The following is a 17,017-nucleotide window of genomic DNA, read 5'->3' on the forward strand; positions in this document are numbered from 1 at the left end:
AGAACTCTCCGCCTCCTCCATGACTTCTACCAAACAGCTACCGTTTTTCTCTTAGGCTCAGCTCCATGACACCTCCCCGGGCAAGCTTTCCTTGTGATCACCACCCTGAACCCCCGTGACCACAGTCACCTTTAACCACGCTGGCCTCTTGGCTGTGCCGTCCACAGCCAGACACTGGGGACCTGTATGTTGTCTCGTATCTTTATTATCCATTCCTAGGGCGCCCCTGGCTCCCCAGCACGGTGCAGACATCTCTGAGCACCAGGCCAGTTATGGCACAGGGTGGTGACAGAAACAGAGAGCAGCAGCATCACCGTCCTGTGAGCTGCCTTGGTCCAGTCCCTGCTTGCCGTAGGTAGTTCCTCCAGGAAGAATCTCACAGTCCAAGCCTGGGTCGGGGAATTCTCCGTTTGTGAGCAATCCTAGCTCCCCTGCCCTCCAGGGGCCTGTGTACTTGAGCAGTATGACCTGAAGAGGAACCCAGAGAGCTCATGTGTATCCCAGATCAGTGACTGTCTCTCCGTGACCTTGGCTCCTGGAATGCCAGCAGCCCCTGGATTCATATTGGGCAGAGCCCAGGGCAGCAAAGAGTGGCTGTCTGGGGCAGGCTGTAGGCCTCTGGCCTCTGTGACTCTCAGACGGGATGCACAAACTGGTAGACGAGGCGCTGAGAGATGTCGGGTTTGCGGATGATCCCCTTCTTGTAATACTGGCGGATGGAGCGACTTAGCTTATCATAGTTCATGGCCGGCCGGTTCTTGCGCACACCCCACAGCCGGGCCACCTGGGCAGAGTCCTCAATTTTGAAGATGCCTGGGGGAAAGGAAAGTGAGAAGAGAGGAGGGGCATGTGGAGAGCATGAGAAGAGAGACGAGAGATCAATCAGTCACTTTTGGGGGAGGCATAAGAGACAAATGCTGGGGCCCTCTTCAGCCCTGGGCCCCAGGGACAGGCCATGTGACTCAGCAAACATCTTTCTTTCTTTCTTTCTTTCTTCCTTCCTTCCTTCCTTCCTTCCTTCCTTCCTTCCTTCCTTTCTTTCTTTCTTTCTTTCTTTCTTTCTTTCTTCCTTTCTTTCTTTCTTTTTCTTTCTCTTTCTTTCTTTCTTCCTTTCTTTCTTTCTTTTTCTTTCTCTTTCTTTCTTTCTTTCTTTCTTTCTTTCTTTCCTTCCTTCCTTCCTTCCTTCCTTCCTTCCTTCCTTCCTTCTTTCTTTCTTTCTTTCTTTCTTTCTTTCTTTCTTTCTTTCTTTCTTTCTTTCTTTCTTTCTTTCTTCTAAAGATTTATTTATTATGTATACAGTGTTCTGTTTGCATGTATCCCTGCAGGCCAGAAGAGGGCACCAGATCTCATTACAGATGGTTGTGGGCCACCATATGGGTTCTGGGAATTGAACTCAGGGCCAGTGTTCTTAACCTCTGAGCCATCTCTCCAGCCCCTCTTTCTTTCTTTCTTTCTTTCTTTCTTTCTTTCTTTCTTTCTTTCTTTCTTTCCTTTCTTTCTTTCTTTCTTTCTTTCTTCCTTTCTTTCTGAGACAGGGTCTCTCTACATAGCCTTGGCTGTCCTTGAGTTCTGGGATTAAAGGCATGTGTCACCACACCTGGCATTAGCAAATATATTTCAATAATTTTTACTTTTATTACCGGCTGAAATTCTAACTTATGCATAGTATTAGATCAAATGCAGGTCGAGGATCCCTAATCTGAAATTTGGGGTCAGCACTGCATCACAGCTTGGAGTTTTAGGATTTGGGAATATTTGACAGGCTTTCCTGGCCAGAAATCCACAACAGTGTTCTAAAGAGTTCACATTTGGGGAGCATTTAGGAGTTTTATATTAAGGTCAGGCAATATCATTAAAGTGAAACTCACTTGTTTTTAAACATTTCAATTCTGGACCTAGAACATCTAATACCATATATGGGACTCATGTGTTTCTGATAAAAACCATGAGTCTCTAGGTTGAAGCTATGATTTTTCTTGTTATTATTTTTTTGCATTCATTTATTTATTGTTTGTGATCATGTGAGTGTGTGTCAGCAGACACATGCTCCAGAGTGCCTGTATGTGGAGGTCAGAAGACAATTTGCAGGAATTGTTTACCTTTCCATCCCATAGGGATTGAACTCAGGTCTTCAGGCTTGGTAGCAAGTGTCTGCCCTCACTGGGCTGTCTCACTGGCCCCCAAAACATGATGTTTTCTGGTTTTTAAGATTTTATAAAGATTTACTTTATTATTTCATGTGTATGAGTGTTTTGTTTGCATGTCTGTAAGTGCATGCCTGGTGCCTTGCAGAGGTCGGAGGTGGGCATCAGACCCCTGGTGCTGGCGTTAGAGATTCCAGAACAGCCATGTGGTTCTGGGAATTGAACCTTGGTCCTCTGCAAGACTAAAAATACTCTTAACAACTGAGGCGACTTTCCAGTCCTGTTTTGTTTTTTTGAGACAAGCTCTCTCTATGTAGACTGGGGTGGGTTAAAATTCACCGCCAGCCTCTGCCTGCCCAGTGCTGGCCTTAAAGGCCTGTGCCACCACGCCCTGCTGAAGCCATCCATGTTTTCCATTGTCAGCAGCAAATACTCTCAAGTTCATACTGTGTTCCAGACACTGTGAGGTGCTGAAGGAGTCTCAGTACCAGGGTGAAGTCTGGTGGTGGACGGGGCGACGAGGATACAAACAGCACCCTAAACCTTAGAATCCTTGGAGTTGGAGGGGTGCAGATCTCTGAGCGGCATTGGGCACAGGGTGAAGGCGGAGTCAGTCTAGGCCACACCCCCAGCGCCTCTCCCTGCTGGAGCCACGCCCCAACCCCGCCTCAATCAGAGCTCCGCCCATGCTCTGCAGCCCTGCTAAAGGCCTGCGCACCTGTGGCACCTCCGTCTACAGAGGCCCCCGCCCTAGCCCTGCCCACGCTCTGTGGAGGGGTTCCATCCCACAAAACCTCAACTTTCCTGCCCTCCCGACCCTGCCCCTCGTATAGAAGCCAAGTCCCTAACCCAGCCCCTCCCCTCTCAGCGGCCTGAGCCCCGCTCACAAAGCCCGGAGCCCCGCCCTATATAAACCCCACCCTCCCGCTCTGGCCCCTCCCACCACCGACCTGTCCCTCTGACAGAAGTCACGCCCCCTTCCAGCCCCGCCCCGCCCTGGTGATCGTGGATCGTACCTTTCTCCTTGTTGAGCCAGCGGATGAAGCGGCCGTAACTGTGGGGCTTGAGCAGCAGCTCTTTGAGGAACTGCCACAGGTGGATGGGCTGCCCGGAGCACGACGAATCCACCTCGCCGTCTGTCCAGCCCTCCTCGCTGGTGGAGGCTGGAAGCCAGGGGCGAGGGTTGAGTGGCCCCTGCGACCACCCGCTTCCCCAGGCAGCCTCCCTCAACCCCACCAGGCCTTCCTGCGCCTGCCCGGCTCACCGCAGTAGTGAAGGGCCCCAGGCAAGGTCCTCTCCTTCATCCAGGCCGCTGTGGGACAAGGAGGGGAGGTTGGATGACTCCCTGTGGCTAGGGTCCTACAGCTCCCTGCCTCTTGCCTATCTAGAGTAACAAGGTGCTAACAAGGGGGTGAGGATGTCAGAGCTGCGACTGCGTCGCCCCCATGTGCAGGGGCTTCCCTTGGCTCACTGACATGGGACTGGGACGCCCGTTGGAGCTGTGGCCAGGCGGCAGGTGCTGAGGGAGGCCTCAGCGTTTGCACCAGGCCTATCCCTCCAGCCATCCACTCGGCCACCCCCTCTGCCCACTGCTAGGCCATCAGCCAGGGACAAAGCCCTTCTGCTCGGGTGACATCCACTGGCCAGGCACCTGGGCTGGGGCAGGCGCTGACCACTCAGAGTCCCCTGATTCATCCCAGACCTCTAAGAAAAGGGGCCTTGACCCAGTGAGCAAACACAGACTCCTCCAAAGTGCCAAAGAGGAAAAAAGAGCAGACGACAGTGCTGTGCAAGTGTGTAAACAGAGGTGTGGCATCACTCGTGTGGAAGTCAGAGGACAGTTTGGGAGATCCATTCTCTCCTACCATGCAGGTCCCAAGATGTCAAGCTTGAAGACAGCACCTTTATCCACTGAGCCACCCTGATAGTCTTCATGACTTCTTTAATAAAAAATTAAGCTAGCCTTAAAAGGGGGGCTCCCTTTAGAAGGAAAAATAAGAGCGGGGCATGGTGATGTGTGCCTGTAATCTCAGCACTCGGGAGGCAGAGGCAGGAAGATTGGTACAAGTTCAAGGCCAGCCTGGTCAACCTAATGGCCTGGAGCGAGGCGGGACTCGGCCTGGGCTGTCTCCTGTCTCACCTGACTTCCAGATGTCCAGGTGTGCGTGCAGCACATCCCCGCCCAAGGGTGCGCGCTGGCGGAACTGTTCCTCGGACATGGCACACAGCTCCTTGCCGCCCAGCTCCTGGAAGGCCTTGCCGGCCGGAGGCAGCCGGTACTGGTGTTCTGTCCACAGCAGCCACTTCTGCACGTTACCAGGGCTCCAGTCCCCAGGGTCTGGGCAAGAGACAGCATCTTCGCTCAGGACTGCTGGCGGGCACCACCCCAAAGGCAACTGTCCATGGGGGGATGGAACACCCACGGGGCTTTGCAGCCCGGAACCATGCACTCCTAAGGGTGGGGACGTCCAGCGCCTTGAGGAGCCCCGTGGTGGCAGACACTTCCACAGAAAAGGAAGCGAGAAGGAAGAGCCATGGCCGTAACACAGCCCTGCTGCCTCTGCCACCCCATCACGCCCAGGTGTCTGCCTTTCTAGAGACACTAGCTCTGAAGGGGACAGTGACATTCAGTCACCAACAGCCAGATACCTCTTGCCTTCCACAATCTTCTCAAGGGGAAAACCCACCCAGGAACCCCTCCATCCTGGAATTTTAGAGATGAAGAAACTGAGGCACATGAGGGGCGGGGTGCATCCCTGTCCAGTGATTAGCAAACAGCTGGGTTCGTAGCAGCCGCCCCAAATGGCTCCGGATCAGCTAAGGGTAGAGAAGGGATTCACCAGCTGTGTGTGTCCCCTGGGAAACTGCTCTCGGGGGCACACAGCTGGAACCAGACTGGGTCACAGTGGCGGTGAGGCCTCCAGGAGAACGCTGGTTCAAGTCAGTGTCCCAGGTGAGTGACCCGCAAGCTAGGCTGCTCCCACGTTGTAAGGCCGTTTTCCTCCCTGAGGTCAATGCAACTTGTCTCTGTCCCCATTGTTCTGAGAGTACAGCCCTCCCAAGCCGCTAGGGGGGAAGAGGAACCGTGGGAGAGCCTCCTGGGGTAGGGCTCTCCAGAGTGTGGGAAAGTGGAGAAGCGGAGCTGTGGGCAGGAGCTGCCTTGAAAGGGGGACACCACCTGGGAGCATCTAAGCAGATGGGGGGGGGCATGCAGGAGTTGAGTGCGAGGGCAAGAGAAGGCCCTCCCTCCAATGGGAAACCTACAGGATGGAGGCCAGGACTCTCTGGCCCCCCAGCCATCCCACCTAGAGCACTGGCTCCATGACACACCCCAGACCAGGCGGGCACACACACGTGCACGCACGCACGCACGCACGCACGCACGCACACGCACGCACGCACACGCACGCACGGTCTGTTCCTTGGTATCCCCTCCTCGTCACAGCCCTCCCTAGCAGTTGACTAGGGCCACATTCAGCAGTTTAATTATGACCCATCACGCCGGCTCCACACACACATTGACCTCTACGTCCTGTTTCATTGCTTAGTCCCCCAGTCCCTGAGGGTGAGGTCAGGCAGGTGATTGTTTATTGAGGACCTCTCACGTCCGGTGCCGTCTAGGAGCTGGGATACCCAAATCCTTTAGTGGGGTACAGACAGCAAGTGAGGTGGGAACAAAAATGCTCTCAGACCTTTCAATTGTATCGCGAGAGCAAGAAAATGGGGAGGAGCAAGAGGTAGGGTGCGGGAGACACCTCATCAGAGGATCGGTGGTCTCATGTTAAGACCCGAAGAAGGCCAGGGACGGGCTAAGGAGGATTATCTATGGGAAAGGATTCTAGGTTGAAGGACCAGCAGGTGCAAAGGTCCTGGGGTGAGTGGTGTGGGAAAAGCAGGGAGACCAAGTGGCTGGAACAGAGTGACGGGAAAGGGGAGCTGAGTCCCAGGAAAGGTGGGAGCTAGTTGGAACAGCACATGAACGCTCTTTATCCACTAAGTGTGGTTGGGCCTGGCCCTGGCTCCAGTTGCTGTGTGTCCTGGGCTGCCCAGGGTGATCAGAGTCCATCTGGCAGATCCCCACCCTGCGAGTGTCCCCGGGGGAGGCGGCAGGGAGGGTCTCACCTGCTGTGATGTTGAGCAGCTTGCACGCCGTCTCGATGTCCTTCAGGACCTCGCCCACCACCATGGACTGCACCTGCTCTAATGAGTGCTCATCCAGGCTGCTCGCCGAGGCCTGGCTGTCGATGACCGGACACTGCTCCGGCTCCTCCAGGGGCTCCTCCCTGGCACTGGCCTCGGGGACCTTGGCTACCCAGCTGCCGTCCTCAGGGTACATGTTAAAGTAGGAGAGGTAGAAAGCGGACAGGCCCTGCTCAGGGGTGGCGGGAGGGCTGGGGCTCCAGTCCCGCTTCTCAGGACCCACTGCTCCTGCCTCCGCCTTCTCCACACCTGTCCGCAGCGCCACATCTGGGGACAGCAGCAGGCAGCCAGGGGACACATTGCTCAGGCCTGGGCTGGCGCTGCCCATGCCGCTGCCGAGGCTGGTGGCTGCGTCTGCAAGAAATCAGAGAAGAAGGAAGGTGGGTCTGATGGCTGCCCTGGCTCTGTGGGGGCCACTAAGCTGGTTATAAGACTCGGGGCTCAGCAGGCAGTGGGCTGGGCCTGAGAGAGGCCTGGGGGCTTCTGGGTCACTGGGCAGTGAGTACAGGGCTGGCTGGAAGACAATAAGGTGGATGTGTGGGCGAGATCGGGCCTGGGCAGGTGGAGGGGCAATTCTTTTTAAGGTCGTATGCAGCGCAGGCTGGCCTAGACCGTGGTCCCCCTGCCTGCTGTAATTCCTAAGTGCTGGAACTGCCAGTGCGCAGCACATGCGGCTGTGGGAAGGCCCAGGGCACCTGGATCCACCTCTGGTCACTCTCGAGTGCCCACTGTGCAGCTGGCTCTGGCCACCACAGGGCAAAGGAAAAGGCCCAGACTGGACGAACCCTTGGGGTTCTTCAAGGGCTGCAGCTAACCTGTCTGAAAATGTCCCACGGCCCAGGAAACGGCTTCCTGTTCTTTCGGAAAAGACTTGACGAATGCAGCCGAGGTGAATTTTAGCTCTGTCCCCACCACCCCTGGCTCAGTACCCACCCCCCTGCTCAGTGCCCACCCCCCTGCTCAGTGCCCATCCCCTGCTCAGTACTCACCCCCCTGCTCAGTACCCACCCCTGCTCAGTACCCACCCCCCTGCTCAGTACCCACCCCTGCTCAGTACCCACCCCCCTGCTCGGTACCCACCCCCCTGCTCGGTGCCCACCCCTGCTCAGTACCCACCCCCCCTGCTCAGTACCCACCCCCCTGCTCAGTACCCACCCCCCTGCTCAGTACCCACCCCCCTGCTCAGTACTCACCCCTGCTCAGTACCCACCCCCCTGCTCAGTGCCCATCCCCCTGCTCAGTACCCACCCCCCCTGCTCAGTACCCACCCCCCTGCTCAGTACCCTCCCCCCTTCTCAGTACCCACCCCCTGCTCAGTACCCACCCCCCTGCTCGGTACCCACCCCTCTGCTCGGTGCCCACCCCCCTGCTCGGTGCCCACCCCCTGCTCAGTGCCCAGCTCTCCCACCCTCCGGCACAGCCCTGCAGGCTCCTGCAGGGAGAGAAAGCCAACAGAGGAGGAGGTGTTGCCTCTGGTTCCAACTCTTCCTTTCAAAGAATCCTTTAAGTAACAAGGAAGAAAAGGTTAGGGTGGGTGGAGTGGGCAGGGATGGGGGGGTCTGGAGTTTCGGGGGACAGAGGGCAGGCCTGGATTCATTTCAAGTCCTTCTGTGCAAACACGCGTGTGTGCCATGGGCCCTTGGTGTTTACCAAGGCAGTGTCCACAGCCTGCTCTGCCCGGGTCCCCACCCTGGCCTGTGCCCACACCCTATACCCCAGGTGGTGGCCCCACCCCAGGAGAGCCTTCTCCAATCTCCATCCCTCCTCTTTCAGCCCTCAGTGGCCTCCCGCCCCATCCACATCCCCGGCAGCCCCACGGCTGCCACGTTAGGGCAATCCCTGCCAGCTCCCTGGGCCCTGTGCCCAGCCTCTAGCTTTTCCAAAGGGCAGGAGAATTCGATTCTCTGTGGCCTTGTGTTTGCCTGGCCTCAGCCACAGGTGTGTGTGGGGAGACAGGTGCTGGGGTCCAGGGACTGTGGCAGAGGGGCCAGATGGGCCAGCGCTGGCCTGGGTACTATGTAATGTCACCTTCTTGCCTCGTCTGTTGAGTAGGCTTTGTGGCCCTGGCACCCATATTCTCCCCAGGGGGACACAGCCCAAACTCCTTCTTACCCCTGTTTTACTGGTGGGGCAGTCAAGGTGCAAAGGAGGCCTGCTGGACCCTTCCTCAGCAGAGACTTCTGCCTCCCCTCTCTGCTTTCCAATGCCCAGAGCTCCCCTGACTGAACGATGAACTAGCAGCGGAGGAAAGGGCCCCTGACGCCTGGGGCCTGGTAGCTTGGCTGCAGCTGGGCTGAGGCTGGAGAAAAGGCTGTCGCAGAAAATGCAGACACTGTCATGCCAGCCCCCCCCCCCCCCCACACACACACACACACTGTGCTGGATAGTTTTAGGTCAACTTTTCTTTTGGTTTTTCAAGATAGCTCGAAAAACAGACTTTGGAGCCTGTCCTGGAACTCACTCTGTAGCCCAGGCTGGCCTCGAACTCACAGAGATCCTCGTTTCTGCCTCCTGAGTGCCAGGATTAAAGGCGTGCGCTACCACCGCCCAGCAGTTTTAGGTCAACTTGACACAAGCTGAAATCATCAGAGAGAAGGGCGTCTCAGTTGAGAAAACCCTCCCTAAGATCTGGCTGTAGGCAAGCCTGGAGGGCATTTTCTTTTTTTTTTTTTTTTTTTTTTTTTGTTTTTCGAGACAGGGTTTCTCTGCGTAGCTTTGCGCCTTTCCTGAAGCTCACTTGGTAGCCCAGGCTGGCCTCGAACTCACAGAGATCCGCCTGGCTCTGCCTCCCGAGTGCTGGGATTAAAGGCGTGCGCCACCACCGCCCGGCGCATTTTCTTAATTAGTGATTGATGGGGGAGGGCCCAGCCCATGGTGGGTGGTGCCATCCCTGGGCTGGTGGTCCTGGGTTCTATAAGAAAGCAGACTGAACAATCCATGAGGAGCAAGCCAGTAAGCAGCACCCTCCACGGCCTCTGCATCAGCTCCTGCCTCCAGGTTCCTGCCCTGCTTGAGTTCCTGTCCTGACTTCCTTCAGTGATGAACAGTGATGTGTCAGCCAGATAAGCCCTTTCCTCCCCACGTTGCTTTGGTCACGGCGTTTCCTCACAGCAATCGTCACCCTAACTAGGACAGCTACCCACAGCCTTGGGGACGTGGGATAGGGTCTCCCCTCATAGGTGGGGATGGCCAGGCTCAGCAGAGCGTAACCTGCCTGTGTGTGGGCTCTGCCCCTCCGACCACAGTCTCTTTAAGGCACCTGCTCTGACCACCTCCCTCTTCCGGGGTGTCTGGCCTCCTCCCGACTGGGTCCCTTCCCCCTCCAAGGTTCATCTTCTGCTCTTGGCTGCTCACCCCACCCCAGGGTCGTTTCCTCCCGACACCCTTTTATCAGACTCCTCTGTTCAAGAACCTGGCAAGCAGGGCCCCTTCTGCCGGCCTGGCCCCAGGGGCTGGGATGTGGCTCGCGATGGGCTTGCTCAGCCTGCTTGTAGCCAGGGGTTCTGTCTCCAGCCCCGCACAGATGAGACTCAGAACGAGGAAAGCTGTGTGGCAGCCGGAACCGCAGGTCAGCACATTCTCCTCACATCCAGGCTCTGCTAAGGCTGGCATTTCTGTTCCCTGCACTGGACGTCGTCGTGGTGGTATTTTCCCCTATGGTACCATCCTCTTTCCCAAGATGCCGTGTCTTTCTCATCCCGAGCTCCCTAAGCCCCACCCCATGAAGCCCTTCTCATGTCTCCCTTCCTGATGGCCCACCGGTGATGGGCAACTTAGTCCGTGACTAAATCCTCAGAAAGCCATCTGCCTATGGGACTATGAGGACTTGCGGGAGGCTGCAGGTCAGGGGGTGGCAGGGAGGGACCCAGACACACGCTGCAGAATCAGGACCTAACCAGACACCTGCTCTGTAGACCTGAGGTCCCGAAACAAGCCTGAGGTCTGCCAGGGCCTGGCGTCTTGGACAGAGTCTACTCTCTGTCTCTCTCAATTGCCCAGGGCTACAGTCTCCCGAGCGACACCTCAGGTCTCCAAACCTCGAGCTGATCTCGGTGGGGATTAAGGCTCAGTGGGTCTGGCTTGCTCTTCCCCCAGAAGCCCTGGCTGCCTCTCCAGACAAAAGAAAGCCTGGTGACAGCTGGTGCGGCCGAGTCAGTAGGCAGGGCCACACCAGAGGCTTAGCGGGTAGAGCGTCATAGCTTGGAGTCCATCCCTCAGTACCTCCTGTCCCCCAGGAAGGTGAGTGAGGGGAGCCCACAAAGGGACCAGTGGTGGAGACTGAATGTAGGTGTTTCTGGGGACCTCATTCCCTTTGGGGCTCCTTTGCCCCCATGTCCTCTGTTTGCATCCAGTACTCCATCCTCAGGGAGTGAAGTTGCCCAGGAGGCCCGTATGAAATCCCTGGTGGCCGTGTGTTGGGAACCCCTGTTCTCTATGTCCTGTGGGGTTCCTTCTTCCAGACCCAGCCTCCTAGGGATGGTGTCAGAACATGGAAATGTAGCATGAAAATGCCTTAGGCCACCCCCCTGTCCTGAGACCCAGTCTTAGTGGCTGAGATCCCAGGACCCAGCTTCAGGCCCTGGGAAAGTAGCACTGAGGGACCTCAAGTGAGGAGGTTACAGTCACCGTCACCCCCTGTTCAGTCTCTGGTGGCCTCACAAGAGGTCTGGCTCTGAATGTTGGCTACTCCCCAAACCCTGCCAACCTCTGAACCCCTTAAGTAGGTTAGAGGCAGGGTGTGGGGCAAGACTAGGACCTGGTGAAGAGCCCCACAGAGTGTGTAGGTCCCTTACACCTGCACCCCAATACCCACCAGTCTGTCAGCACCTTGGAGAGAGCCAGACCAGTCTGGGCCTCAGGGAGCCTCAGGCTTGCAGGCTCCAGTCTCCCCCTGGCCTGCCACTTCCCTTGCCCATCTCCGCCTTTCAAGCCCTCCTCCCTGGGACCCAGCAGCCTTCCTCATCATCACAGCCCTCCAGGTGGGCTGGACTCAGGCCTTCCTCTCTGCAGAGCCCCGAGTGCTGGCCTTGACCTCCCCACCAAACAGACCACCCACCACCCCAGCCTCGTCTGAGGTTGCTTTTTGTCTTTAAAGAGGGAAGTGAGGTGAGAGGAGGACAGAGCCGAGTGTCCCCGGAATCTGTGTTCCCAGGCTCTGAAAGGTTCCCATCTGACAGCAGTTCCTGTCTGCCTGCCCCTGCTCCCTGCTGTCAGCAAGGCCGCAGCCCAGGCGAGCCCGGGCCTGGAAGGGAGAGAGTCCACTCACACCCTGTCCAGTTCCATTTTGCCTGGCTGTCAGAATTTTCCAGAAACTGCAGTTTATATCCTCACTTGGCCTCCTGTGTGTGTGTGTGTGTGCCTCCCAGTGAAGCCCCTTTATTCATGGAGCTCTCGGGGTCCATGTGGCTGCATTCCCTCTCTAGCAGGCACAGGTCTCCCACATTTGAGCCCAGGGACCCCCCTCAGAGGGCAGGATATAGCAGATTCTCCCTCCCCTCACCCTGCCCCCGACTCCTCCAGCACCAATCCAGACCCAGAATGAACTCCCAGGGAGGCTGGGACTGGAGTGAGGAGGCGCCAGTAGACATAGGCCCCTTCTGGTTGGAAGACTGCACTCACAAGGGACAGGAGGCTAGACCCTTTGGCCTGAGAGGGGACCTGTGCCTGGCCTCTGTCACAGCCTCTGAGCCTGAACCCAGCTTGGAAGCCACTGACTGTCCCTTTACCCATCTCAGCCCTGGGGGGCAGGGGTGCCTCCAATCTGGAAGAACCCTGACAGGTCTCATTGGCGTTTTCTCCTGTGCTGGGAGGCCCTTGTCCCATGGCCCTGCAGAGTGCTAGTGAGGTCCTGATCAGAAGGAAGGGTGGGAAAGGAGTGTCAGGTTCAGGCTTTCTCGCGGGCAGCCGGAGCCCAGAGCGTTAAATGTCGGCCAGGGCCCAGGGCCGCGGTGCCAAGGTTTGCTTTGAGAGGAGCGGTTCTACCTGCTGGGCTGCCTGGGGGGGCTCTGGGACGAGGGGAGGGTCCCTGGCGGGAGCGAGGCCCTGCCTCCTGTTCTCCAGACAGTCTGGAGGCTTTGAGTTGTGAGGTTTGTTAATGGCCGTGGGTCGCCTGGCTTACTGACGGGGGCCATTCCTGTAGACTGCGATGGCGGAGTCTGCTTGAATGCACACCTGGGAACAGGTGAAGGCAGAGACTGGAGAAGAGGGAAGGAGAGGAAGGAGGGGTGAGAACACGGACAGACTGTGGTGCTCAGTTAGTGAACCGGCAGAGACCTGAGGGCGGAGGCGAGGGAGGGCTGGACTCCTTGCCCTTCCCCCACTCCTCCCAGGTCTGGATAGCTGCTGGTCTTACCTACCCCTCCTTACCTTCTGGTGGGAGCCAGAGGCAGGAATCCCTGCCCACTGAATGCCCCCTCAAGCCTAAGGTATAAGCTGGTAAGTCCAACCAGTGTCTAGCCGACTCCTATACAGCTTTCTAAGTCCCACACAATCTCGGACATCTCCTTCACGACGCCACCTTTCACCGAGGAGACTAGCTCGTCTAACCTTCTTAGTCAGCAGACAAGGAGCTGCAAGCACACCGAGGGACAGAGACGCCATGGTCCTTAACCCGTCCCTTCCTGCTCTGCATCGGGGCCTTGGTCTTCCAGCCAGCTAGCGCTGACCCTTTCTGGGTTCAGCACAGGCCACAGCAAGGCGGCCGGTTCAGAGTCTCCTGCTCTGGTTCCCGCCAGGCCCCGTTCTTAGCCACCGGACATCCGTGGAGTGTAGCCCTTCTGTCTCGGGTGGCAGGGGGTCCCACCTGACTCACAGGGTTCTTATGAGTATGAGTGACAGGTGAAACTTGCAGGAACAGAATGTTCAATGCTCCGGGCACCCACCATACGTGGCATAGAGGAGGTGCTGGTCCACTCACAGCCAGGCTCCTAGACCCAGCGAGGCCATCTCTACCCTTCCTCGGCCTTGCAGCCCGCTGTGTGCTGAGACAGGGGCACTCTTCCAGCAGGCAGCAGACGCTCAGCGTGCTGGAGCCATCTGCACGGTGGGCAGCGCCTGCTTGCTCTGCCCTCTACCTCGGGCTGGGGGAAGCTGCAGGGCCTGTTTGCTTTGTTACTCAGGGGAGCAGCTGGGATGGGACGTCGCAGCTTTATTGGGGCTGTCTGGAAGCTGTTTGCTTGGTGAGGTGGGGGCAGGAAATGAGCTGAGTCTCCATCTTGTCCAGGGGGATGGGGTCAGCCATGGAGGGTGGTGGCTGCACTGGAACTGTTGGACACTGCTGGGAAGGAGTCAAGGAGGTCAGGGGGCCACACAGCGGACCTATGCATGCACATGCGCTACACACACACACACACACACACACACACACACACACACACACAAGCACACTTTGGCCAGTCTCAGGACACACACACACACACACACACACACACACACACACTTTGGCCAGTCTCAGGACATTCACACACACACACACACACACACACACACACACACACACACTTTGGCCAGTCTCAGGACATTCACACACACACACACACACACACACACACACACACACACACACACTTTGGCCAGTCTCAGGACACACACACACACACGCACACACAGGCATACCTCAGCCAGACTCAGGGGCACCTCGGGTGCTCAGGCCCTCGCCCCCCACCCTATCACTCCCACTGCGTACTCCCTTCTCTCCTGGCTATGGGAATTTGACAGATTTTATAAATGAGTGCCTTGGGGCTGGCGCACACAGGCAGAGCTGACTCCAAGCTGGGCCCTCGAGGTGGCACTCAGGGGGCGGAGGCAGGTGAATCTCTAAGGGACCCCAGGCCACAGGTTTTCTTCTAACCCCCACATCCACACCCCTACCCCTGGTCACACACTCTCAATTTTTAAAAACCTAAACAAGCAGAAATAAGTGCCTTCAGGGTGAGGTTTAATGCGAATTCAAGACCAGCCTGTACTACAGGACTGAGCACCAGGGCTACAGAGACGTCTCAAATCCCAGCCAGTACAGTGGCGCACACCTTTAATCCCAGCACTCCAAGGCAGAGGCAGGTGATCTGTGAGCTGGAGACCAGCAAGGCCTACATAGTGAGTATAAGGCCCTCTCAGAATAAACACCCCAAAGAACCGAAAGAAAAGAATGAGTATTTCAGGACACCCACTCCACACATTGCTCTTTTCCCATGTGATCTCTCTGCTTTCTGGGTGTCTAGATTTGCTCTGTGGTGACCCCCAGACTGCCGGCCTGTGCCACCATGATCGGCCAGTTTCCAGAGCTCTGGACCTGTCTCTCTTGCTCTGGTTCATGCCTTGAGCCCCCAGGTCCCGTGGGCCCCTGTCTGTCCACTGTGGCCAGGAAAACATCCACACCTTCCCTCTGGCAGAGCAGCCAAGGTGGCACTGGCCGATCAGCTGCCTGAGTCGGGACAGAGCTGGCCGGACCCAGGGGTGCCATACACCCATGTGGCTGCTTTCCCCTCAAACTGCATAGGATGGGCTCTGTGCAGGGCCCACAGACGTGGGGACCCCAGAAAAAGGGGGTGCCCCCTAAGCTCTGGGTCTGTCCCAGCAAGGCAAATGGGAGCATATGGAAGGAACAAGACTTTATGGAAAAGTCCCTAGTATCTGGAACACGCGCTCCAAGCTTGCAAAGTGTGCCTCCGATCTGTGTTAGTCATCAGCCTCCCCACAACGGACAGGGAACCCTCTGGAAGGGCACACTGCCTCCTGCCACACTCACCCGTTAGCCGCCTGGTGTCCAAGGAGTTGTCCTCTGTAGCGCTGACCTCAGGGACCAGGAGGAGGCAGTGGGCAGCTGGGACCACTGCTGGGTCTCAGCCAGACATCAGTGGAGGCAGCAGGGCTGGGACAGAGGGGACCCTCAGGTGGGCCACCAGGGCCGATCCACCGCCGAGGGGGAGTCTGGGGTCCCAGACCTGAGGGTCTACAGGCAGGCCCCTGGTCGAGGCTCAGGAACACCTGCTGACACCATGACGAGGCCCTAACTTGGGGTGCTTACAGGGGCAGCCGCAGGCCGGGGCACTGGGTGTGGGAGGCACAGTGGACAGCAGACGGAGTGCAGGAATTCGCTGGAAGGAAGTCAGAAGTAAGATAGAGTTGGTCTGCCAGCTTTCCCATTATAAGTAATCCTTCCTTATTTACCTGAACAAATACGCTCCCTGCCTACCTCAGACCGCAGGCGGGCTCCTGGTTAACCCTTGAGGGCCTTGCCTCCCGAGGGATAGAGGACTCAGGCCCTCCCTCACTCACTCCTTTCAGTGACCATGACCAGCATGCTCACTTCACAAAGCACAAAGGATGCACCCAGTGGGACCAGGCTCTGGATCCACAGTGATCAAGGACTGGGGACAAGTCAGCAAGAGTGTGCTGACAGTTCAGTACCACTCACTCCTGTGGGGATCACCTTGACTGGCCAGAGAAGTCAGTGAGGGCTCCCAGGAGGTGGTGCTGTCTGCCGCCCTGGGCCCTGGGAGGGCTTACAAGCCCATCTGAGGGCAGGAGCCATGTTCTCTGTACCCCACAACGGCCTGCAGGCCCCTTACCCGGTGACGCAAAGGACCTAGAGCAGGGTCCGCCAGTGACAGAACGTTCTCTCCAGCCCCCGAAGGGAAGCAGCGGTAGGTGGCACAGGACGGGAGTTTGCAGCCCAGGCCCCCACTGCCCAGGTCCTGCTCAAGAAGCCACACACCGGGCACTCAGCATACTCTTCATGCCACAGCGGGCAGAGCTGAGGGAGGCCCATGTCTGAATCATCCCAGAATGCATCTCTCCTCATGTCAGCAGAATGACAGGGTCTCACTATGTAGCCCGGGATGGCCTCGAACTCACAGAGCTCCACCTGCCTCTGCCTCCTGAGTGCTGGGATTAAAGACAGGTGCCACCACACCTGGCTATCATTACATTTCTTTAATTAAATATTTTGGGATGTGTGTGTGTGTGTGTGTGTGTGTGTGTGTGTTTGTGCACCATGTGCAAGCCATGCCAGTGGAGGTAGGAAGAGGGCATTGGGCTTCCTGGAACTGAAGTTATAGGAGTTGTGAGCCACCTTGTGGGTGCTGGGAACTGAGCCCTGGTCCTCTGCAAGAGCAGTCAGTGTCTAAGCCACGGAGCCGTCTCTCCAGTCCCAGTAGTGTTCACTGCTGCTTTCTGACTCCCTAAGTAGTTGTGTGACCTCCCACAGCCCGGCTTCCTTTGGGCTGGCCGGCCTCTCGCCGTGATGCACACCAACACCTTCCGGCAGCGCCCGGGCTTTCTGTGCAGCCCTGAGCACAGCTACTGTCTTCACTGGCCCTTTAGTGGAGAAGGCAGAGAGGGCGAGGAGGTCATTCTAAGTTTGGAAATGGCTGCAACCGACCACTCTTGATCCTCAGGGGTCTGGTCCTCCGGGGCCAGTAAGCAAAAGGCTGCTACCTTCTCCAGTGACTCCTTCACCTTCCTGTTCCCTGTTCCTCTACTGGGCAGGTCCCCCCTTGTCCCCACTCTCACAGACAATGGTGCTCCCAGCACAGTGCTCCGATGCCTTAGTACTCAGCTGCTGCACAGATGTACCTGAGTGGATGGGTGCTAGGAAAAGCTAGTGACCCCCATGCCCACTCTCCTCCTTTTCCCAACAAACGGATCTAGGTTGTTTTCGATGTTCCATTTTG

General features: G+C 57.2%; 1 protein-coding gene across 1 annotated transcript; it reads right to left on the reverse strand.

Moving 5' to 3' along the window:
• Positions 1-187: 187 nt before the first annotated feature.
• Spdef (SAM pointed domain containing ETS transcription factor) lies at positions 188-15,496 on the reverse strand. Its single transcript, XM_006983129.4, has 6 exons — positions 15,091-15,496; positions 6,267-6,698; positions 4,285-4,482; positions 3,409-3,456; positions 3,161-3,307; positions 188-813 (listed from the first exon to the last, which is right to left on the reverse strand). The coding sequence occupies exons 2-6, from the start codon at positions 6,670-6,672 to the stop codon at positions 635-637; spliced, it is 978 nt and encodes a 325-aa protein (XP_006983191.2). The 5' UTR covers positions 6,673-6,698; positions 15,091-15,496; the 3' UTR covers positions 188-634.
• Positions 15,497-17,017: the final 1,521 nt, after the last annotated feature.

This window comes from Peromyscus maniculatus, chromosome 21 (genome assembly GCF_049852395.1).
Source record: "Peromyscus maniculatus bairdii isolate BWxNUB_F1_BW_parent chromosome 21, HU_Pman_BW_mat_3.1, whole genome shotgun sequence".
Classification (NCBI taxonomy): Eukaryota; Metazoa; Chordata; class Mammalia; order Rodentia; family Cricetidae; genus Peromyscus; species Peromyscus maniculatus.

Excerpts from the sequence above, each read along its gene's own strand:
- Spdef (XM_006983129.4), bottom strand. The coding sequence starts at position 6,672 with ATGGGCAGCGCCAGCCCAGGCCTGAGCAATGTGTCCCCTGGCTGCCTG. Across the intron at positions 4,483-6,266 it reads GCTGCTCAACATCACAGCAG|ACCCTGGGGACTGGAGCCCT; the intron begins GTGAGACCCTCC and ends TCTCTTGCCCAG. Across the intron at positions 814-3,160 it reads CTGGCTCAACAAGGAGAAAG|GCATCTTCAAAATTGAGGAC; the intron begins GTACGATCCACG and ends CCTTTCCCCCAG.